The sequence below is a fragment of the Meleagris gallopavo genome, chromosome 22 (genome assembly GCF_905368555.1).
Source record: "Meleagris gallopavo chromosome 22, MGAL_WU_HG_1.1, whole genome shotgun sequence".
Lineage (NCBI taxonomy): Eukaryota > Metazoa > Chordata > Aves > Galliformes > Phasianidae > Meleagris > Meleagris gallopavo.
In genome coordinates this window covers 13301462-13325468 of record NC_139425.1, presented here as the reverse complement: position 1 = coordinate 13325468, position 24007 = coordinate 13301462, and the positions used below count along the sequence as shown (strand labels likewise).

Below are 24007 nucleotides of genomic sequence, written 5' to 3'. Positions count from 1 at the left end.
CACCCATGTGCAAGGATGGCAAACCTCTACAAACATGAAAAGGTATACAAAGACAGATGAAATGAAGAAGTTTCCATTGTGTTGTGTTTTTCACATTCTAAATCACAACTTGACAAACAAAAAAAACCCAAACCTAAGGGGCAATCACTCAGAAGCATCTCCTCTGATGTGAACTGCCTCCCAAACTCCACATCCTATAATCATGTGGCTCTTCACCTGCACAGGGAGCTACATGAACAGGAGCTGCTGAAGGTCACGGGGGCTCACTGTGTACTTGCAGGAGCACTACAGAGATGCACTCTCAGCAATGATGCAAGCAGCAGTAATACAACAGACTGACTGTCAGATGTGTGATGAATGGCCATCACCAAGCAGCATGTTGGACAGAGAAACATTTTAGAGAGAAAATGAAAAAAAAGCTTATGAAAACACAACAAAACTAATGGAAAAGTGCCACATTTTCCTAAAACTGGAGTAGATTTAGTCCAACCATCCATATATTTAATCATTCCTACAACAATCCCATTTCTCAGATGACATTTCCATGTTTCTCACAGGTGACACCGTTCAGGACCTGCAACCTACAAACCAGCCCCCTGCATATCAGTATTTTAACTGCATATAAATAGTTTCCTATTGATATTAAAAACAAACGAACCAAGCCAAGCCAGGCAGGCACACTGCCCAGCCCTGCAGCCCGTGCCCCGCCACCAGCCGTGCAGCGGTGCTGGGAAAGCTGTGTCCCCACAGTGCTGTCCCAGCACAGCCCAGCCCTGGCACACCCAGCAGCAGGCAGGCGGCGGCCAGGAGCTCCCATCTCCCTCTGTTGACTTTGTAAGGCTCCTCCTCCCCAGTCTCATTCCCTGTTCTCCCTCCCGCATTCCTGGATCAAGGCCTCTTTACATTGCAGAGGCATGGTGAGCACAGAAGCTCACCGGGTTCAAAAAAAGCCTTGCAGGATTGCAGACTGAGACCATAAGCTATTTAGGGAAAAACTGTTGTGCACTGAAAGGAGTGCCCAGAGCACTCGGGAGCTTGCAGCTCACATCCCATCAGTGCTCAGCCCTGGGAAGCTGGGACTCCCATGACACACCGTCAACAGTCCACCACTTTGTGCCATCTTCCCTTCCCAACTGGCACACATCTGAGTGGTTCTCAGAGTGCTGCAAGGCCATCAGGAAATATGGCTGAATTCATGGAGTACAGCTGCAAAGCACAGAGAGCACACACTCTTTGACAACAGCCAGGAAGATCCACATGAAAGCGATGCTCCGGAACAGATAACCATTACTCCCATTGGTTTATTAAACACATGCTTTCTCTCTCTAACACAGATCTCAGCTGTCTGGACCATTATTCATCTCTGCAAAGCTACTGTATGAGTTCCTCCCTGACTGCTCTTCAAAGCACACTACAAGCTGAGGCTGTAATCAAAACAGCATTGAGATGACACTTGTCCTTTGCTGCCTGTATGAGAATTAGGTATGAGAATTGGGCATTTATTCCTTTTTTTTTTTTTTTTTTTTGCTAAGATTTCTATGAAGTCATCCAGTCCATGAAATGAAATCTATTTCTCACTCCAGAAGACACCAAGCCAGCAAAATCTAAGAACTTGCCCCCACTGGAGAAAAAGGCAGACGTGCTAGAAACTGCAGTCAGGCCATGTTAAAATGAAGCCTTTCACAGCTTGGTTACCAGCAGGTTTTCACATGTATAAACAGAGATAACTTGCGAGTGCCTTTGTTTGTGTTTTTCTCAGAGGAAACAGAAGAAAGGTTCTGATGACAGCTCAGGGCTCCCCAGACTCCATCCCAGACCTGACCCCAGGACTTGCCCTGGCCTGCTGGCTGACTGCTCCTGCAGTTGCTAATAATACTTTGGATTTCCTCCACCTCAGTACTTTGCTACCCACACTATCATTTGATTGAATTACAGCCTAATAATCAGCCAAACAAGACATAAGCTCCCAGGAAGCAATCAAATACCCAAACAGAAAACCCAAAGCCAAGTATTCAGACTGCCATTAAGAAAAATCCCACATAATCTTCCTTCAACAACTTCATGCTGCCATCATTTCTTGATGGCACAGAAGCATCACCTACGTGTCTGCTGACCAGGTGAGGTCTGGTGCCACTGAGCTGCAGCTTAGGTTAGGTGGAGGTTATTACTGCCAGCCACTACCAACCACTTCATAGTAGAGATGTGCCAGAGATCAGAGCACTTTCCGACCAAAAAAAAAAAAAAAGGATTCAAGAAGCTTTGAGAAATTTCTCTGGCTGCCGCTACCTCTTCTTCTCTCTGAGCCTTTTCAGTCACATCACTGAATTTAATGCCAGGGTGGCTGCACCCTGTGGAACCTGTCCAACAATGCATGTCATGCCGGGGCTGGGGAGTTCTGTGCTGCATCACACGTACCTTCCAGCTCAGGATTAACTGCCACAGACACTGCTACATCAGCTCACAGAAACTGTGCTGATAGTTTATTCATTATACTACTCCTTATTAAGTACAATAAATTCAATTAGAAGAACCTGAATGAAGGCCATCAACCCAAACCATAACAAACAATGGAAAAATAACAATTTCCTCTCGTTCTCGAAGGCATTATTTCCTTTGAGGCTTTGCCTTATTTTGCTAGCATCACTCACCGCACCTACAAACACATCCAGTGCACGGCAACCTGACGGCCGGGTAACCCGGACACCCCGCGCACACCAACCCGTCTGCAGGCAGTGCCATTTCCCACCGAAATCGCGTTAACGATGATGACCCATTCGTCTCACTCAGCTTCCTGTCTGGAAGCACCGGCAGAACGCATCCACTGCAACATCCAGCATAAGGACATTGTATTGCTTTCGCTGATACAGTTACAGAGCGTTCAGCCGGAGACCTTCGGCACAGCCCCGCACACCGCTCCCAGGCAGAGCCGCTCCCACCCATCCCGCAGCTCCCGGCTCTCACACGGCTGTTCCGGCAGCGCTGCTCCGTGCCCGCCGACCCCCGGCCGGCCTCCAGCGGTGGGTTCGTGCCGCTCCGCGTGCAGGGCTGCGATAATCGCAGGCCCCGTTCTGCCCCAGCCCCGGCTCCGCAGGGCCGCCCGGCAGGATCCTTCCCAGCGCCGGGCGTGTCGCGGCAATGGCGCCGGGAGCGACCTGTCAGCGGCCGCCGGCCCCGTCCTCCTCCTCGTCCTCCTCCTCCTTCTCTTCTTTCTCCTCTTCCTCCTCCTCCTCCCGGCTTTCTCCCTCAACCGCTGCCCAGCGGCGACCCCCGCCCCGCAAAGGCCCCGAGCAGAACCGCGACGCGGGCGGCAGCGAGACGAGGCAGCGGAGCCCCGGCCTCGTGCAGCCGCTCCGCGGAGCGCTCACCCGCTGCGGTGCTTGCTGTCCATCCGCTTCTTCTGCCGGACCGGCTGCAGCGGGATATTGTCGGTCATGGCCGCGGCGACCGGGGCGGAGCGGGGCGGGATGCGCTTCCCAGCAGCGCCTCGGCTCGGCGCGGCTCCGCCGATGGGGCCGCGCTCCCAGCACGCAGGTGCCGCGCCCGCCCCGCCGCCCCGCCCGGTTCGCCCCGCCCCGGCTCGGTTCTGACCCGCGGGCGGCACCGGCTCTGAACCCGCTGGCGGGGTACCGCGCTGCCGGCATCCGCTGCCCGCCCGCATCCCGCATCCCACCTGCCGCTTCTGCTTGGTGCCCGCAGCTCTTCTTCCCAGCCGAGCTCAGCACCCTCATACTGGCACCGCTGGTCTCCTGCACGCACAGCCTCTGCACGCGTGGCCGCCTGGGCTTTCCCTGAGCAAAAGGCCTGTGGCACGACCTGTGCGTCCTCTGCCTCCTTCAGCACATGTGGACGTGTAGAGGTGCTGCTTGTGCCTCCCGTTACACCATCCCTCCACCCACATCACAGGACCAGGATCTCAGGGCTGCCCCTCGCATCATTCTTTCCTGATGACCATTACCCACACCCAGCCACGACTTACTTTCAGGTCTGATTCAGATTTCAACTGTAAATTCAGACAGGAGTCACGCCAACATTTCTGTTCTGTTTAAGACTCAAAGCTTTTCCCTGCAAAGCTTTTATTTCCCCGTTCCTGCTGCCACTCCCCATAAGACTTGTGCTCTAGACCCTGGTCAGCTTTGCTGCCCATCTCTGGGTGTGCTCCAGGGGCCTCAGTGACCTTCCTGTAGTGAGGGGCCCAACACTGAGCACAGCACTCGGGGTACAGCCTCACCAGTGGCGGTATGGAGGGACGATCACCTCCTGCTGACCACCTCCTTCCTGCCTGAAACCACCAGATTCACACCTGTGCACCCTATGGATGGAGGAAATGCCCACTGCCGATAAGGATCAAATAAAACAGAGCTACGTGTCCATCTCAGCATCTTCTGCTGCAGTCTTGGTCACCACAGGATCTACATCTCTTTCTAGTTCAAGGCCAGCTTTTACTCATCCATTTGCAGACCGCTGGCAAAACCTTTCCCTTACCAAATAATCTGCCAGAATCGGTCACCAAGCAAAGAGGTTTGTGTCTTTGTATCTGCTAGTAGTGCTGCTGCAGCTCCTTGCCCTGCCTGCACTTTGTCTTGTAGCTCATCATCCTGCTGAGCTAAAATACCACAGTGACAGTGACCAAGAGCAGGGAATAAGCGAGTAAGCCATAGTGTAAGTCCAACTTCTCTGTCTGTGTGACATACTAAAGCACACGAGGCATTCCCATTTAAAGCATACATTACCTACAGAGTGCTTTCCTGCCAAGTTTCAACTTGGGATTCTGAGCAAGTAAAACACATGATAAAAATGATGAATCATTATTCAGTAATGCTACACAAGCATGTTGTGTACTGTAATGTACAAACCATGGCAATCAAATGACAGGCTTTAAAATTCCCATTGGATGCAAAATACATGTGTCCTGATGAAACAGCAATGAACAGTCCTTCAGAGACTGCTCACACTGAAATGAAAGCTGATGAGCACCGTCCTAATGCTCTAATTGCAGCCACAAACCCATTTTTTGGCATATCAAATTCTGAATGGATGGAACTTTTTTTTTAAGATTAAGCTTAATATAATCTTAATTAACAATCAGAACTTTCCCAGTGAAAAGGGAAAAAAGAAAAGAAAAAGAAAAAAAAGGAAAGAATATATCATTAAAAAAAAAAGAGAGAGAGAGAGAATAGCAAAGAAGAACAAAAGAACAAGTTCTGTCAGATTTTGTGGGGAGCTCTGTTTGCTCTCCTGCCCTGCCGGAGCATCAGCTCAGGTTGCACTGTGGATTACAAATGAACAACTGCAATTGTCAGTTCTTTTCTGTGCACTTGCAGCCTCCCTGCCGCACCTCCCTGCCTTTCTCCCCAGGTCTCCATCGCCCATCAGGCTGCACCCCCTCCTCTCCCTCCCTGCACCCACTGCCAGTGGCACAGCCACTCACCCATGGGCAGAGTTTTCAGAGTGCTTCACAGATCCTCACACTGACCTGGGTCTCTGCCTTGCACCAATGAAAGGGTAGGTAAACCATAGAATCATACAATCATACAGTCATAGAATTGTAGAATCATAGAATGGCCTGGGTTGCAAAGGAGCACAGTGCTCATCCGGTTTCAACCCCCTGCTGTGTGCAGGTCGCCAACCAGCAGCCCAGGCTGCCCAGAGCCACATCCAGCCTGGCCTTGAATGCCTGCAGGGATGGGGCATCCACAGCCTCCTTGGGCAACCTGTTCCAGTGCCTCACCACTAAGCTATTATGGGGTGGTGCCTACCTTCCTCCAAGAAACAAGACCAGTGCCAGTTACCCACTCAAACAAGAGATGTTTGCTTTGACAGTATGTTTGCAATGTGTGTCTATTACCTATTCAGCACAATATGCCATAAATTTTATTCTATTCTAGTTATGCACTGAAATAAATGATTGAGTCTGTCACTCACAGGACTCCTGTGATTTCACCTGATGAACACTATTGAAGGTGATAACAACAGTACTCTGCTTGGCTTTTTATATGCTGGAAGAGCAATAAAGTTTTGGGGTTGCACTGGCTTTTGCTTACCGTGTTTGTTGCTTTTCCCCACTGCCCCAAACATGAGTACCAAATTATAGGCAATTATAACATCTAAGGGAATGGCTCAGAGGCAGGTGTGTAACTGATTGCACAAAATGCCCGTGATTCCACAGACAGCTCACAACAGTGGCATTTTGCCTGTACCTGTTATTACCTCGTTTCATAACTGCACGCTTTACAAAGGCCAGGGTACACCTGCTTTGTCTGAAAATGCTGCCCTGTGCACACGGTGCAGCTCCATTTGCAAGGCACACGAGCGTGCAGGCGCAGGGAGCCGGTTGCTAAGGGCTTGCAAACCTGCAGGCATGCGTGCATGATTTCCCCACACCACGGACTCACTCACACAGATGACACGGAAACAGAAGCTCAGGGGAGGAGAAACGTCACTGTCTCAAGGCACCACTGGGACAGAGCTGGGCTATGGCATCCACTCAAAACAAGGACAGCGTCAGAAGATGCCCACTCCCAGAGCTCAGCAGCCGCACACGCAGTCATGGCCAGGAAGGAGCATTTTAGTAAGAGAAACACAAAATGAACAGGGATGTCGGAGCAGGAACTGTTAGCACCGTGCTGTCCTCGCTTGTGTGCCCCGAGCCTACATGGGATGCATTCATCTTTTAAATTTATCTTTCAAGCGTCTGAACTCAGACAAGGCTACTGCAATTAATGGGCGAGTTAAACACTACCAGATTACAATGCCCTGTTAACACCTGCATCTCTGATCCACGCAGACGGCTTTGATATTATTTTTTTTCTTTTGACAAGTGGGCGATAGCGGATATCCTTTAAGCCCATATTTAATGAAGCCCTCCATAAATCCATCAACACTTGCTAAGGGAAACTACAATAAAGCTCATTCTGCCATAGGCTTTGCTGCGGAGGGAACATTTGGCGTTCTCATAATGAAGCTGCAGAGCAGAGACTTCTCACGCTGATCTGAGGAAGTGCAGTATTTGTACGGGATCTTTTCCCTCCTCACACAATTATGTGTTACAGATCAAGAGGAGGACAATCCCTCAATATCGAATTTTCACAACAAGAATATTGTCAAGCTGTCATTCCTTCAGGACAGCCGTCAGATATAAGGAACAAAGGCAGAAAAAGGTGCTGATTTCAAGAAAAATAAACACCCATTTCATTCTATTTGTGCTTGAGATGATTTTGCTATTAGCTTCAGCTGTTTTCCAAGCTGTTCCCATGCTAATTTTTACTGTTGTTGCACATCCTGTGGGTGGGATCAAAGAAATGAAAACCTTCAAACTGAGAATAAATGGTTTATAAATTTGTCATACAATTTAAGTTTGTAAATTTTACAAAAACCATCTCTAGACACTGGTCATTGTGTCAGTTTGACAAAACCGATGGGGGAACAGAGGAAGGGAAAATGAAGAAATTACACTTTTCCAAATCTGGACACGGTGAGCTGAGAATACATGCAGAGATGTAGATACTGAAACCAGCCGATTGAGCGACTGTCTGCTAAACATTAAGGACCTGAGTAACCAAGCTGGCTTCACCAGAACAGCCAGTGTGCCAACAAATGACTGTGTTTGCTGCTCTGAACATAGAGACTGCACAGGGACGATTTTTTTTCCTGAAACAAACGTGCAGAGAAAGGTCTTCAGGAGTGCAAGGGACCATTAAGCCAACTCTTAGCCTGATTCAGAAGTCGTCTCAGTCATCACGGGATTGCACAGCCATTGAGGACCCAGGAAGGTATCACACATGAAGGGTTGCAGCACAGATCCTGCCTTACTGCAGCAGCAGTGCAGGACGCCCAGCAGCGTTTTGCTCCATGCAGCCCTGGTGCTGGCACAGCAGGCCTCACATTCCTGTGGCCCAGCATTGGTGCTGGTTTGAAAGCTGAGATGAGCTAACTGGAGTCTTACATCTAGCTAAGCAAAAGCATAGAAACTTTTCTATACAACAGTTAGCAAACTTTTTTCTATTTATTTATTTATTTATTTTGCTGTTTACTGTGTCCTGCTGGACCAGATAGGGAGGGAATCCAAAAACATCCCCTGTACCACCATCCCAAGGGCATGCAGGCTGCAGATCCCCCTCCACCCCTCCACAGCTCTAAAAATCACATCAATAAATCAGCATCTGTCAGACACCTTCTCAAGTATCAGTAGCATTAACAGAAGGCGGCTACGAGGCTAAGAAGAAGGCTACAAGCAACTGAGTTCAGTTGTTATAAGTTGCTTTTTAAGTTCAAAAAATAGAAAATATAGAATAGATAACGTAATGATTTGCAGCAGTGTGCAACTCACGGTTTGGGTTTTTTGCTTCTGAGTTACGTTTCCTGCCCTGCTGGGTGTGCAGTAAGAGACACTTTTCTAGGTCAGTGATGAACGTGAGACAGAGCTGAGCGCACGTCCAGTGCTCAGCCACAGCCCAGCACAGGATGGGAGCCCCAGAGCCCAGCAGCAGGGGCTGAGCACCACTGAAAGCAGCAACTGCGTGGCATCACCCAGCTGCTATGAAAGCTTTCTGCCTCAACTGCTGTCTCGCAAACGCAGGCAGCCACTTCTTCTAATCCCAAATGTACCTACCTACACCCACAAACTGCTGCAAACACAGTGCTTTTCATCAGGAAAACATCACAAACAGACACATTGCTTATCCCCACTCCTTTGTCTCAGCCTCTCTGTCTTCCCACTGCTGCAGGTCCTTTCCACCTGGACCACCAGCACAGCCACCCATGCTTTGCTCCAGCCTGCGCTCATCAGCCTCACCTGGGGAGCTGCTACCCAACTCACACTGAGGGAACCCCACCCCTTGAAGTCCCTGCTTGCTTTTCAAAACATTTTGGACTAAAAGGGCAAGTCAAGGGAAATGTTTCTTTAGAATACAGCTAATATATTACAGACTTATTTATTTTAAAAAAAAGATCAAGCAAGTTTTCAAGTTCAAGTTCAACATTTTAAGCCGTATATCTTTGCCTTCGCTTGAACAGTGAGCATGCTGCATTCACAAATGCAGAGTCCCCTGTTGAGTGAGCTAGTAGCAAAAAGGAACAGGGAAGGCCTTCAGGTGAGAGGAGAGGCTGATGAGCAGAGACCACAGGCGTGCTGTGCTCACACTACTCTCACAGCAACACAGCTGCTCTGACTTCAGTACACTTGTTCCTGCTTCACCAGAAAAACTTAAGCACTAGGTGTGAAAAAGCCATCCCAAAATTTATTCTCAAAATGCCAACAGAAACTCGCCAGTAGATACTCAAAACTACAGAGTTCTTACATAAAAGTCATACATTCACAATGCAGAAAACTCGACAACAGGGATGCCTTTTGCATGTTCCATGTAACAATATCCATCTTACAGTGTAAACAGGTACTGGTATGTTCTCACTTACAAGTCCAGCAGGAAAGGCACAACTCGGCATACAGAGATCATAAGCAAGAATCAGGTGCAACAACATTACACAAACTTTTGGTAATCTGTACTTTTGGAGCCTTCCACAACAGAGACTGGACTTGATTTCCTGTGGTCCCCAAAGACTTCTTTCCATCGCTCAGTCCTTCTTTACCAAACGCTCAGTTTCCAGTCTGGTTTAGATCCCATGACACACAGTTCCAGCAGACGTGAGAGGAATAGTGAAAGGTCAGTCCAGTAAGTCTTCAGGTGCTTCCACTAATACATCATGTTTTGGTTTCAGATAGTGCATGGAAGCATCTGCTTGAATCTCAGTTTATTACAGTGGTCATTAATAGAAAAATAGACACTACATCTACAAAAAGAAAAAAATGAGGTAGATAACTTAGAATCCAGATGACCATCCCAGCAACCTTCATACAATATGCACGGATCATTAATTACCATTTTGGCAGAATGCAACTTAACAGACCACCAAGAAACTTAATGACCAGAGTAGGAATGCCATCCAAAACCCAAAAAAACATTTAACCTAAGCATGAATACTTCATATTTAAATACAGGTTTACACAGACTGATCTTCTAAATTACTCAAATTAAAACAATAAAACTAAAAAAAAAAAAAAAAAAAAAAGTCTCTTGCTAAGGAAACTAGTTCCCATGCCTAATTGCAACAGTCACCTGAGATTCCTTGCAGAGCTTTTAGACCTGACTTCCCAAGGCAAGTCTTCCCTTTCAAGAAAGAAAAAAGTATATACATAGCCACCCACATTCGCTTTGGGCTCTTGATACTGAAATAAAACATCTAGGAAAAACTGCACATCTTTGGAAGTAGGGGTTTTGGCACTATACTTGGAGGACTGTTCTAGTAGTACTATTAAATAAGCAGCAGTCAATGAAACAGAATTCCATAGAAGCGGTGATTGAAGAAAAACAGCAACTTCCTTTCATAGAACTTCTGAGGCAAAAAGGAATTTAAAAAAAAAAAAAAGTCATTTTTATCGCCATTATAGTAAAAAAAAAAAAAAAAAAAAAAAAAAAGTACATTCAGAAATCACACAGAGCCGAAAATTCAAACAGAAGAACTACTTCTAAGAGGGCGGCAGACATTCTAGGATATTTACCCGCATTAACAGCTTTCATTTCTTATCAGTAAATACAAGCTTCTCCACCAACAGTAGGCTGTTTCCACTCTATTTAAAACCCCCAAGTATTTCACTCTAAATGAAGAGGTAAATAATCTAAACCTTTGGAATTTCAAGTTGTAGAAATTTCTGTAAGGCTGTACACATTAAAGTCACACGTAAGAACTACTTTGCAAGACCCGCATCTTTCCAAATAAAAGGAAATCCTATTCTTTATTATTTACTATTTGCAAAGCAATACCATGATTGTACTCTGGGCAACGTAATCTTACAAAGACAACCATAAAATCATTTGCACGTCAATAGGAAAATAGGAGGCTGAAGTGGAATCTCTTAAAAATATATGTTTGTATATATATATTTGTTCTTTCTGCACGTCATCTTCACTAGAGCTCTTAGCTAACAGCAATTTTGTTCTCCTCCATGAAGTGAGGGAATTGATGTTTTGGCACGTTGTCTGCAGCAGCACCGCCGGCCTTTTCCGTTTCAGAAGCAGCCCCAGACTGGGTCCCATCCGCTTTGGAAACCGTCGCAGTGCTTATTGCCGACGCACCCGCAGCGCTGCCCGGAAGGCTCGGTAAGCCGCCGCTCTGGATCACTGAGATCTCGTTGGTCTTCATCGCTATGCCATTGCTGAGTACCGCCGTGTACTGGTTCCACACTGTGGGGTCAATGCTCACTGAAGGAGCCATGATATCCTTGGGAAACATTTCGGATACCTTCTTGGGGTCATTCCCCAGTAGAGCCATGGGGTTATCAATTGAAAGCCTCCTTCCCCGCCTGGCGGAATTATTCCACATGTGAGTTCCTACATGGACCTTTCCAAGAAGGGAAACAGAGAATCGTTAATGCCACAATTCTTCTATGACGAACTCACATTCTGCTTCGCTTGCAACTAGAAGAAGCTATGAGTGCATTCATAGTGTGCCTTCAGGTAGGCGTTTAAGCTGGTTAGTTCTCGCCTGCCTTTATCCTCACCCTTCCACCTGCACGACAGTCATTCAGCAGCCTTATGCAACCACGGCTCTTCAGCTTACTACTGAAGTGCTCGTAGCAGTGCGTTCTTACACTTATTTGGAATGACGTCAGCATGGTTGCTCCCCTACCTCTCAAAAAAGAAAAGCCACGTTATTTGCCACCAACAGACTGCCCTGAAGAAGTACTACTCAATGCAAAATAAAAAAGAAAAAAAAGCCTCACCAAGCAATTTGGAAGAGATGTTACACTTAAGCTACAATCTTCCATGCCGCACACAAGGTGCTGCTGCTTCCCACAAGTGATTGCTCACAAATTGCATAGTTTAACGTCTTCCCTCCCCAAATGCATTTATGCAAGCAATCTGAAGATTTCTCGTAGGACTGCACCAGGGAGCTGCGAGTCCCCTGTAGGGCAAATGGACTGATGTGAAGGCAGGCAGACAGGAGTCAAAGCGACCATTTGAAGAGCCAAAAGAAAACCCAAGCTGTTCCCAACAGCAATAGCTCCTCCCTCCTCGGTAAGGCCTTCCCCAGCAAAGGGGATCACAGTGCAGGAGGCAGCTTACCTTCAGGTTCCCTTTCGTTGTAAAGGCTCTCCCACAGATGGTGCAGGCAAATGGCTTTTCCCCTGTATGCGTCCGCTCGTGAATCTGCAGGGCGCTGGCGGAGGAGAAGTTCTTCCCACACGTAGTGCAGATGTGCTGTTTGGCTGGACGGCAGAATTTCGGTCGTGGCACGAGGAGGGGGGCAACACCAGGGGAGAGAGCTGGTGGGCCAATGAAATGGCCAGTGCTAATGGGACGCTCACTTGGTATTTCCATTTTTATGAGGGCTGGTGGAGCTCTAACGAAAGTAGCTGGGATACTATTTCGACCTTGAGAGAAAAAAGGAATACATACACATATACACACACATATATACACACCCACACCCAGAGTATTTATCCCACCTACATCTGCATTCAAGGAAAAGTCTGCCTGGGATACAGAGGTCCCCACCTTTAGAGATACATGCTTGCAGAGCCCTGTACAGCCCTATGGTAGGGCTGCTACTCTCAAACTAATCCTCTCATTCCTGTCTTTTCTAGTGAACTTAAGACTTCAACATTCTCACTTCCTCACCAAATTTAGATAAACATCATTCTCGGTGCTAAAGAGCTCAAAAACCCCACAAAATGCTCCAGTTTTTAATGCCACATTCTCGAGTTAAGCGGTTTTCCACAGAACATCAATGTGTATATTTTAAATGGCTACAGGGAAGTATCAGGTATGTCCAAGAAAGGAGCAAGCGCATAGCCTCTACTTATTCTAAGGAGCTGTGCTCCCCCCTTACATGAGATGTCTTTTTTTTTTTTTTTTTTTTTTTAAAGCCTTGAACTTTTTTTTAATTTTGAGTCAGAGTCAGGAAAGCACTCCTGGTCTAAACGGAGAAGAGGGAACTGAATAGGTTTTGCCTCCTGCCTGTCCTGCTAGGGAAGACTTTCTTCCACCCCACTCCCCCACCCCACCTTATTGCCAGCATTTCACATTACTCACCATACTCTCCATTTGCAAAGTGTAGCCCAGGTTCTTCTTTAATGACTTTCCGACCAATGTTGCCATAAGTTAAATCCAAAGCAACGACCCCTTCCATCTCTCCAGCAGCACTCTCAGGACCCTCTGATTTACTTCCCGTGCCTACATCTTCTTGGCTGGTGAAGCTCGGTGACTTTGACCTCACGCTCTCAGTTTGGCTGTTGGCAGGGGACAGAGCCTGCAGCGAGGTGGACTCGGAGGCAGCGGGACTTCGGCCATTCTGATAGTCTGGATCTCCAGCTACAGAAGACGAATCGTTCGTCATGCCATCGCTTTCTGTAGAGCCATTGTCACTAGACTTCAAGCTGCTTTGCCGCTGCAGGTTTAGAGCAGAGCTGACGATCTTCATTTGATTCTCCAGTGCTGCAATGCCAGAGAAGCCAGCAGCTGCGGCCGGCAATTCAGACTGTGCATCGAATGGGGTAGGAGGTTTTGAGGAACTCCTGGGGCCATCCTGAGACTCCAGGTCCTCTTCCATCTCCATGCTTTCCATGCTCTCATCTGGGCGGCTGATGTCACCGTTCTTCTCAGCTGCAGCAGGATCCACTTCAGCACTGTCACAGGTGTTTTCCGGCATGGGTGTGTTAGGTATCTGTCCCCCCATATGCATACGGATGTGCTGCTGCAACACAACTGCATTTGTGAACTTCTTCTGGCAGATAGGACACGAGTGTTGCATCTTCAGAGGAGTATTGGCCCGATGGACACCATAATGAGTTTTGAGATTCCCTTTGGTGGAGAAGGCACGGCCACAGATTTTACACTTGAACGGCCTCTCCCCGGTGTGGGTACGATAATGCATTTTGAGGGAGCTCTGGCAGCTCAGCACTCTGTGACAGATCAGACACTCGTTGGGGTCCGCAGTGGACTTATCGATGTTCTCAACCAGCTGCTGAAGCTTGGATGTTTCTGAGCCTTGCTCGTTCGACCCGCCCACGTGGAAGATGCTCACGCTGCAGGCAGCTTGCGGGGAGCTCAAGCTCTGCTCCGTTCCTGATTCATGACCAACTGCCCCAGATGAGGAAGAGCCGCCTTCGCTGTCTGGAGAAGGCCGTGAGGGCAGCTCTGCTGAGAAGGCAGCCGGCTCCTTGGTGCCCGTGAGGCTGGGGGCATTCGGAGGAGCGCTGGAGGCTGCGGAGGTAGGCAGGGTTGTCAGCAGGGGTTTGCTATCCACAATTAGGTTAGACTCATCCAGTGGCACAGACATCCCATACGGGATCCCACTGCTCGTGGGAACATTGTCCAGGTGCTCAGGAACCGGGTAAGGGTTCATCTTGATGTGGGGGTATTTGTCTTTGTGACGCTGAAAATGCACTTTAAGGTTTCCTTTGGTCGTAAAGCGGTTACCACAAATGTTACACTTGTAGGGTCTCTCCCCGGTGTGGGAGCGGAGGTGGATCTGCAGGGCGCTGTCGTTGCCAAAGACCTTACCGCAGAATTTACACTTGTGTTTGAAGAACGGCTCCTCCGCATTCGATTTGCTTTCAGACACGCAAATATTGGGAGGTTTCCCTTTCACCCTCTTTGAGGAATCTATGACAGAAGAAACAGCCGAAAGGGGATTCTGGAAGATGACGGAGTGGGAGGACTGAGGTAGCAAAGGATTCGGGAACCGAGAAATGGAGCCGGCGAAGGTTCTGCTCGCCTCCGGCTTCAGGGGGAAGGAGGAGGAGAGGCCGGCAGCCAGCGAGCCGGCGGCCGCAACACCAGTGTTAGCATGAGGTAGTTTGCCTTGCTTCAAGGATTCCAGCGATAGGCTCTGGCTCCCCGCCTTCTGCCCGATCAGCGCCACGGCGGCCGACAGCTGCTGGGACATGTGAGCTCCCAGCGCCTTCAGCGGGTCGGCGGCAGCGGCGATGGAGGGGTGCAGGGCGTGAGGGGCCATCATGGCGATCTGGATGCGGATCTGCTCCGTCAGCTGGATCTGCTGGAGCTGCTGCTGCTGCAAGCACACGAGCTGCTCCAGGATCATCGGAATAGCGTTAAAGCTGGCGGCTGAAGAAGCGATGGCGTCGGTGGTACGCTGGTTCACAGCCACTTTAGTGCCACGTATCGTCTGCAACGTCACGTTAGTGTTCGGTACTTTGGATTTTGGTAGATAGCTCAGCCCAGGAGTCGCGGGTGCAGCTGGGGGCTCTATTTTGAGGTACATTCCTCCTACCGATTCGGCATCGATTTTTCCTTCTCTCTTTTCCGCAGAACCGGCGCAGCCCTTCGCCTGAGTGTCCTTGCGTGCCCTGCTATCCCCTCGGTCACTCGAGAAGCTCCCGACAGCAGCTTCGGAGAAGCCTTCAGGAGGGACTGCTCCCTCGCTGTCATTCATGATTAGGACAGGTGGATTTTTAGTGCAATTTTTCTTATGCTCAAGGAATTCAGAGAGATCGAAGAATTCTGCACAGCATTTCTCACAGATCTTTGTTTCCTCTGTTCGGCACCTTTTGGAGCTCATTTCGCCATCTCCATCACCTGGGACGTCTCGTGGACTCCCTTAAAATAAAGAAGTCACATTGTTAATAGCTGGATTTAGACTGGCCCCACCAGAACTGCAAGCCAAAGACAGTGGATGTTCTGAGAGTCCCACAGTTCAGTTTGTGGACTGAAATCCTACTCCTCTGCCACGAGTGCACCGGCAGCATTAAGAAATTACGCACCTCAGTTCTGTTTTCCACAAAACCAATAAAAAGGAAGGCTCATGAGGCCTGAGAGAAGTTTATCGCAAATCCCTTCTACAGATAGAAATGGAAGAGTACAAGCCAGCTAGTCCTCGCAAAATGGCTTGGAGTATGACCCAGGTGAGACAGAACAGGCACCCTAACAGAGGAAAAACCTGATTACTATAAGCTTACTTTGTTTTCAGTTATTTTTGTTTGAATTTCAAAATTCTTAGTTAATGGCCTCACAAAAATTGTTAGCACAAAGCTCAGAGCAGTTCATTCTTCACTGTACACCAATACAGTAAATGACATTCACTCATCCATTATGGAGGTAATTACTACCTAAGAGGGCTGACAGAAGCAAAATTAACTCCAATATTAGCTCTGAAATATTTCAGAAGCGAACGCACGTGAAAAGGCCTCTAGAAAGTCACAGCAATAACAAGACAACAATTAACTTACAAGAACCCCAGAGGCAGAAATGAACCGACACTGATGCTGACAACTACCGGAATGCCGAGCTGTAGCCCTGCTTGTGAGACACACAGTTTCAGACCCAATGAGGATGCAGTGCTGTAAATCTGTAAATTATTCTCTCTCTCTCTCTCACTAAAAGGAGACAAAACCCACAGGTCCACCCTTGCCTCCACCTGCTGCCACCCCGCAAACCAAGCACTATTTGCAGGAGGACACGTACAAAATATGACTCAGGGAAGTACCAGAATGGGAAAAGAGGTTTGAGAAATTCTAAACCAAAACAGGATGTTTTCGCTCAACCCAACCATCCTTCAAGCACAAGCTCCTGCCAAGCTCAAGGTAGGTGAGCATGCAGGAGGCGAAGCTCCAGGCCCCTGTACGGCAGTGATGGGGAATGGGCACGGCTCTGGACAGCCCAGCATCACACAGCATCCTGCAACCTGCAGTAAGTGCTCCAACCCTTAAGGGTGCCAGGGTATAGCAAGCAAGTCCCCCACTCGCCTCCCACACACACCAGGGGCACGTTGCAGGTCCCAACACAATAACATCTGAATCGAAATTCCCCTTGGATTCAGGTCCTGCATCTCCTGTGCTTCACCGCAGGACTGAGCTCTGATTCCACACTACCAACCCACACCGTCCTGAAATGGAACCAAGCTCCCTGCAAGCACCAGAGCTATCTGTGGCTTTCGTTTTAAAGGTGTAACTGAACCACACATCCGATACGTGTATATCCTGTGCATGGCAGGGTGGAGGTGTCTGGGCAGCAGCCCCAGCATGTTCACCGTCTGCTCTGGGGCAGTATAAGAGCTCTGTGGGGGGTGATATTGTAAACCTTGACATTTGTCCAGGTAAAAGAGTATTATATATACATATATATTCAACTAAGCAAAACTTTAACTGCTTAACGTGTTGAGTGATGGAAGTACACATGAAAGCTTTTTTAAAAACTAGTTCAAGTCCAGCCTCTGTGTACTGGAGACCTGCTGTACTGCAGTCTGCAGAGCAATACATCCAAATCTGGGCACACACCATTCTGCTAAACACACTCACTTCAGGTTACGTTTCAAGACCTCCTTGAACGAGGTGTTCTTAGCTATGATCGACACGGTTTCAAACCCTCCTATCTAAACAGCAAGACAGGGAGAGTGACACGCTTTTTTTTCACCACCCTCCCTCCCCCCAGCAACTTTCACAAATGAAGGAAATGAAAAAACTAAGAGTTTTGTTGACATACTTCCCAGATGCAGGACCTGAATCCAAGGGGAATTTAGACTCAGATGTTGTCGTGTTGGGACCAATTTAATGGGAAATTGATGTGTCTAAATTCAATTTAATTATGAAAAAACAAATCTGGTCTGTAGACTACTTAAGTAGAAGAAGTACATGATGCAGAGCTTGGTCAATAATTAGTGTCAGCTGAGGTCAAGAATGGATGCCTTCAAGCTCCCATCTCTGGGAGAGTCTGAGCAGTTACGATGGGAAAGAAAGCACCCAACAGTGGAAAAAGTGTCTTCTCTAACTGTGCTGCACAGACTCTGGGTCTTTCCTTGACTACATGAGTAACTATTCCCACCCAGCAGGTACTTCACAGAACCACAGCCATAAACACCAAAACCTCTTTTCCAAGTCCTTGAGTATTTGGAGCTTTATCTTCCCCTGACTTGCAAAATACCCCTAGGTTTTGCTTCAGGAAGTGCAACACTTTCTGCCCACCTCTCCTGTGAGCACACACACATCATACCACCATTTGCACCTCCGTGGATGCCACGTGAAATGCTTCAGGTGGAGCAGGGATGCCCACACGACAGACTATAGCCCACCCCAAGGAGGTATTCCAGCATAACCGTGTCTAGACAAGTTCTCAAAGTTCAACTACTTCCAAGCATACCATCATTAACTCCCTTCCATTGAGGGCTCCTTCTTATTTTGCCACCAATAAGACTGTGCTACATCCAAAGACCCTCCAGCTCCAACAAAATCCACACTCTCCATTTCCATAACTCTGAGGAGTCCCAGAATTGACTTTTCTGGTCTCACACCGCCCTGCCACCGCTCAGCATGGAGCAGCAGATCCCCAGGCCCAGGAGCAGCAGGTGGGGCTGCCCGGTGCAGCTGCCAGGCACTCTCACCATCACATTTTGGTTGCCAGCTCCCCCATCAGCAAGGGGCTAGCTAAGCACTCCAAATGAATCGAATTCCCAACTTGCACTGACCTGCTCTATGACACAGAAGGGAAAGTAAGGCATAATGCTTCCCTACAATTCAGGGAAATGGAGTACAGTGCTTCATTTATCTCAAAACACTTTGTTGGTGGTGGTTTGGAAGATACACAGCAGGAATATGGTGCTGTTACCCCACAGCAGCTGGGACACAGAGGAGCACTCCAACACCCCACTGACACCAACACCCCACCTGCACCCAGCTGAGCCCCAGCCCTGTGTGCACTTCCCAAGCAGCCCCAGCCAGGCACAGCACTCTGCCCTGCCCTCTCCAAAGGCTTCTCAGGAGCAGGGCTTCTCCTGGCCTTGGTGCTGTGGTGTTTTTTTTTTTTTTTTTTTTTTTTTTTTTTTTTTTAAATCTCCCCACCCCCCGAATTTCAGGAATGTTATCTCCCAGCATCTAGTTATCCAATAAGTTAGAAGAATGCAGTAAACCCAGCAGGGGGGTTAGATTGAATCACTGGCAAATGGATGGAAAAAATCCACTATTGTGTAGGACAAGGCGGTCATCGACAAGAAGGGCTGATAAAATCCACACTGCTCGAATTAAGGGAGGTGTTTTTTTGAGAGAGAAAGAACCAGTAAAAGAGGAGAGAAGTAAATCTTATCTGGTTTGATTTCATTCCAAGCAGGGCGCTGCTGGCCCACCGCTCAGCTCAGCAATTAGCAGCCTCCTTTTTTTGAACTGTGAGAAAGTTTTCTTGGATGTGATTTAGAAGGAATCGCTCAGGGCAAAAACTGTTTTCTTTTTCTTCCTTTGGGCAGTTGAAAGCCTTCGGTGAGCACTTTTCCCACTGACCAGGTATGATCGGCTTCTAATACTTGAACATGATTTCGGCTGAGGACACACGTGCTCGTTTCCTGCAGGCTGGGAGCAGTCAGCCTTGAGGTGCCCTCTGTGCCCCCCAGCACTGCCCTGCTGCCCCTCACGCCTCCAGCTGACAAGTTTGGCCACGTCCAGAACTGTCTGAACTTTCCCTTCTGCCCCAGTGCAAAATAACACATTTTCTTTAACTGCAACTATAAAAAAAAAAAACTAAAAAATATATCACTCATTTGAGTATGCAAAGCCTCGGACTGATTTCGTACAGGAGTATTCCAAAGGCCTCAGTGGTTTCTCTGCCGAATTTATCAGCAGCATTTGTTACCCCAGCCATCCACGTGTTACCCCGACTGCAACTCCTCGTGCTTTCAGGTTTTCTCAAGGCCTTTTTCTAAACCATCTGACCACATATCTAGCGACTTGCTTTTTGGTCGTCCCTCTACCAAAGAGAAAGATCCGCCCAAGGTCACCGTGAGCCACGGTAACACCGCACCCGAGGGGCAAAGCAGCGTTCAGCCGCACGTGGAAGAAAAAAGTTCGCAGCTCTCGAACCCAGAACACCCCTCACAGCCCCCCACGCTCCCCCAGAGAGGCCCAGAGCCCCGCTCCCGCCCCAGCAGCCTCCGGAGGTCGTTCCGAAGTTCTTTACAGCCCGGAGCCGCCGCAGTGCCCCCCGCCCGCGGTTATCCGCGCCCCGCTCCCGGCGCGGCCGTGCGGAGCCCGGCAGACAGCGGAGGGCACTCACGGCCCGCGGGGAGGGGGAGCGGGGCCCGCAAATCCACGGGCCACCCGTACATTGGTATTACTTTTCTTATTATTATTATTATTTAAAGCAAAGGGGCTCCCCCCGTCCTGCTACAAAGCAAAAGTGTTGTAACAAAAATAGAGCTTCCCCCCAGCACGAGCAGCCCGGCCCGGCCCTACCTGCTCTGCGCGGAGCTCCGCGGTGCGCTCCTCCCGCAGCTGCGAGCGCGGCGGCCCCAGACCACACTTAACACGAGTACAGTGTTTAAGACCGAGCTAAACGGCACAAACCCCGCTGCCAAGGTCAATTGCATGAGAGTCCTAATTGTAAGCCTGACATCAACTTACCACCCACAGCAAGCGGGAGGAGGCAAAGGTTAGAGCAGCAACTCTGTCAAAACGTCACATGCCGCCGAGCCCAGCGAAGGGCTCCATCACTACAACCAATATAATGTTTCACTTACGTAAAAGGAAAAACAAGCGGGCATCGCCCAGCCCCGGGCCCCTCCGGCCGCGCAGCCCCGCGCGTCCCAGCCTTCCCCACCCCCCTCCCCGCTCTGCGCCCATTTCGGACTAATAATAATAAGACCCACCGCTATCAAAACCGTCGCTTTCCTCGTCGAACACCTCACCAACATCAGCACAACTCCGCGCACAGAGCGCGGAACTGAAGAAATGAAGCCCAGTACCACCCCGAGAAAAGTTGCAATTTGATACTGTATTTTTAAGAATAAATCAGATGGTTTTTTATATATTTTTAGTGGCGGCTACGGGGCACAATGGGCATTTTCATCCCCTTTGTGGAAATGCTAATTTCTCTCTGTCGCATGATCCCCTGGTGCCCACCTGCTGATTTTTTGACCTGTTAATTGATCACCGCGTTGGCCGCGCCGCAGCTTAACGCGCATTGTTCGCAGAGGTGGGTCCGCATCGCTTCGGGAAACAAAACAAAAAAAAAAAAGGGCATTTCAAACTAGGAGATAAGGACTTGATTTTATTATTTCGATTACGTATATACTCTCGATAACGTCCCAGCCAAATCCCTGCGGTATTTCCACTTTGTTATGTGCCCTCAGCACTCGGACACACCTGGAGCGGGGAATACGGGAACCGCTTCGGAGATCAGACACTCGGAACCCACGTGTTTTAATTTGGGAAGGCACGAAGTTCCCGCAGAGCTCGTGGCCGCGCCGCCGGGACGCGTCCCGACCGAGGACCGGCCCGAGGAATCTCGGCAGAGCGCGGCCGCGGGGCGGCGCCCGGCAGCTCCATCCCGGCGGCGCTCCGGGGCCCCGCTCCGCTCCACAAAGGCGGCCCCGGCCCCATCCCGGCGGCAGCAGAACCCCCCGGAGGGGTGAGAACTTCGCCAGGTTCCCCCTGGCCCGTGCTGCTCCGGCTCTCGTGGGGGGGCGGAGGGTTTCGTGGAGAGATATGTTAAAAGCAGGGGGAGGAAAAAAGAAAAGGAAAAAAAAAAAGAAGGTCGACCAACACAAAAGCAGCTGCCCATTGCCCCAAGTGCGCGGTGTGGAGCGATCCTCCCCTCGCAGCACACCTCCCCCGCCCCGATGGGCCGCATCGGGAGTTATTAACCCTTTTGTTTCAGCGCAGCCCCGGAGGTGGCTTTCCAGCAGCGGGCAGAGATTTACATGTGGAAACATCACCTCCATCCCCCAACCTAACCATATGCACAAAGGAAAACAGTCATGCATTAAACATGGGATTTATTGCCTTCTGGCCAGCTTGCCGATTCTTAAGTCACCATTAACCGGACCCAACAATTGCACATTTCGACTCAAAGAAGAGAGAAGGGGGAGGAGGAAAAAAATTAAGAGCCCTAACCTCCTGCGGTTTGGGAATCAACAGCTCCCGTAACGTGCACTGGTATCGATCAATTCGAGGACTGGAATCCTCCCTCACCCCCCCATCCGCCCGAGAAAAGCAGGCCCCTGGGAAGGCAAAGAACCCCCCAAAGCTTTAGAGCTGACCTACAGAAGTGCTTGACCACAACACCCACAACTCTAAGGAAGCGGCCGGGGCCGCTCCGGTAGATCTCCCTGCACCGGGACGGACCCTGGGGCCGCCGCCGCCTCCCCGGGAGCTGCACTCGCTCCTCCGTAGTGCCCGACTCGGGTACGGAGAGCGGGGAGAGTCCGCGGCGCAGCGGAGCCCTGCGGGGAGATGCGGCTCCGCCGGGGAAAGCCGGGCACGGAGACAGCCCCGAGCCTTCCTCTCTCCTGCGGGGAAACGCCGGCAAACAGCCCCTTCTCTGCACGCCCACCCAGGGCTCTGGGCTAATTGAAGTTTAAATATATGCTTTCCTCTTCCCTTCGCAAGGCAAAGGGCTGCGAGCTCACCGAAAAGGAGGCAGAGTGATTTGCGGGAGAGAAATCCCCCGCACCACCCAAATACAAAGCGCTCCCGCACACCCCGCGTTAGCTCACCGGAGTTATTTTAGGAAGTCGGAAATCAAAGATGGCTGGAGGTCAAGCTACAAAAGGTCCAGGGCGATTGTGATCTCCAACAAAAATAGTCCGAGCGCTTCCCCCCACCCCCCCCAACCTCTTTTTTCTCCTTTTAAAAGCCCCACAAAGTCTTCATCTAACTACCGAGAAATACGCAAATCGCGAAACCGAACGAGTCATTTCCTACCCCCGAGAAGATAGTTCACAATTCCTTCCGTCCCCCGACCCCTCCCCGCCCCCCCCACCCAAAATCCTTTCCGCCCCAGGGAAGGTTTGGGGGTCCCCTCCCACGGGGCCGCACCCTGAGCGCACGGGGCCGCCGCACCCCGCGCCCCCCACGCGGAATCCGGCGCTGCTCCGCGGGACGGGGGGGAACCGGGGCACCGGAGGCCGCCAGGGCGAGGGCCCCTGGGGCCGTGCTGCGGGCAGCACCAACCCGCAAACCCCCCGTGCGGGCAGCCCCGTGGAGTAACTCCGCGGTGGGACCCCGAAGGGGAGCGGAGCGGCCCCGGAAAGCCAGCGGGGAACCGAGGTCGGAGCCCGAGGGGGGGAAGGAGCAGAGGGCGAAGCACGAGGGTAAAGAAAAGCCCCCCCCCCGAGATCTCCCCGCTGCCTCCGCCGCGCATCAGCCCGGCTGCAAAGCACCGCGGCCCCCCCTTACCACTTGCAGCATCTGGGGGCTGCTCCTCGGAGTTGATGTGCTGGGGCTTCGCCTGCTTCCGTCGCGACATGGTGCACCAGCATCGGGAGCAAAATAGTAGCAATTATTTTCCTCTTCACAACAAATTCCTAGAGTTGGGAAATTACCCCCATTGGGCGGAATGCGCATGTCAGAGTAATTATGATTATCAATAATGCATTGCGATTTATCATGGGTCCCTGACAGCTGATTGGCCTGAGTCCAAGGGCTCACAGATTATTCAAATAAGGTCCATTGATCAGGGCGCACCGGGGCACGCTGGGCGATGTAGTCCCGGCCCGGCCCCGCGCGGTGACAAAGGCGGTGCGGCCCGGGGGGGGAGCAGATCCCGCTCGGGGAGTAAACAAACACGCGGCGGCCGGGGCTGATAGCTTCGTTATCTCACCTGCGCTTTTTATATTGTACTTTTGAGATGCTTCCCCCCCCTAAAGAAAGCAGGCAAGCAGAAGCAAGGGACAATGCTATTTTCCCCCTTGTCGCTAGATAAGGTGGAAAGAGCAGCGATTGTCCGAAGCGGGGTCTGCTGGTGCTGCAGCACGTTGAGGGGCTTTACGAGCGGATCCAGACGGCGCGTAATTACGCTTGGCGTTGCTTCATTTGTTTAAAGCCTTATTTTAAGTCTCGCTTTCTGGGGAATGACAAAATCGGGCCAGTCGCGTTTAAAAAAAAAAAAAAAACAAAAAACAAAAAAAAACCACTTTGCACGTGTGAAGGATTCATGTGAAAAACTCGAAGCGAGAGTGATGGCGCGCACCACGTTAATTGTGTCAGTACAGAGCGGAATCCGTTTCATATTTC

At 50.0% G+C, this 24007-nt stretch overlaps 2 protein-coding genes across 3 annotated transcripts in view; both read right to left on the bottom strand.

The window, feature by feature from the left end:
• ATP9A (ATPase phospholipid transporting 9A) overlaps window positions 1-3546 on the bottom strand; it is a 52585-nt gene extending 49039 nt beyond the window's left edge. Inside the window, exon 1 of the mRNA XM_085241375.1 lies at window positions 3366-3546. Within this exon, the coding sequence (XP_085097501.1) occupies window positions 3366-3433 (68 nt within the window). The 5' untranslated portion in view covers window positions 3434-3546. The remainder of the gene's footprint in view (window positions 1-3365) is intronic.
• A 5670-nt stretch (window positions 3547-9216) lies between these two features.
• SALL4 (spalt like transcription factor 4) lies at window positions 9217-23471 on the bottom strand. 2 transcript variants are annotated; one of them, XM_085242052.1, is made up of 4 exons: window positions 23171-23471; window positions 13089-15614; window positions 12120-12427; window positions 9217-11394 (listed from the first exon to the last, which is right to left on the bottom strand). In XM_085242052.1, the coding sequence occupies exons 1-4, from the start codon at window positions 23238-23240 to the stop codon at window positions 10972-10974; spliced, it is 3327 nt and encodes a 1108-aa protein (XP_085098178.1). In that variant the 5' UTR covers window positions 23241-23471; the 3' UTR covers window positions 9217-10971. The 2 variants fall into 2 exon arrangements, with proteins under 2 accessions (XP_085098178.1, XP_085098179.1); XM_085242053.1 differs by lacking the exon at window positions 23171-23471 and adding an exon at window positions 20228-20423.
• Between the last annotated feature and the right edge of the window lie 536 nt (window positions 23472-24007).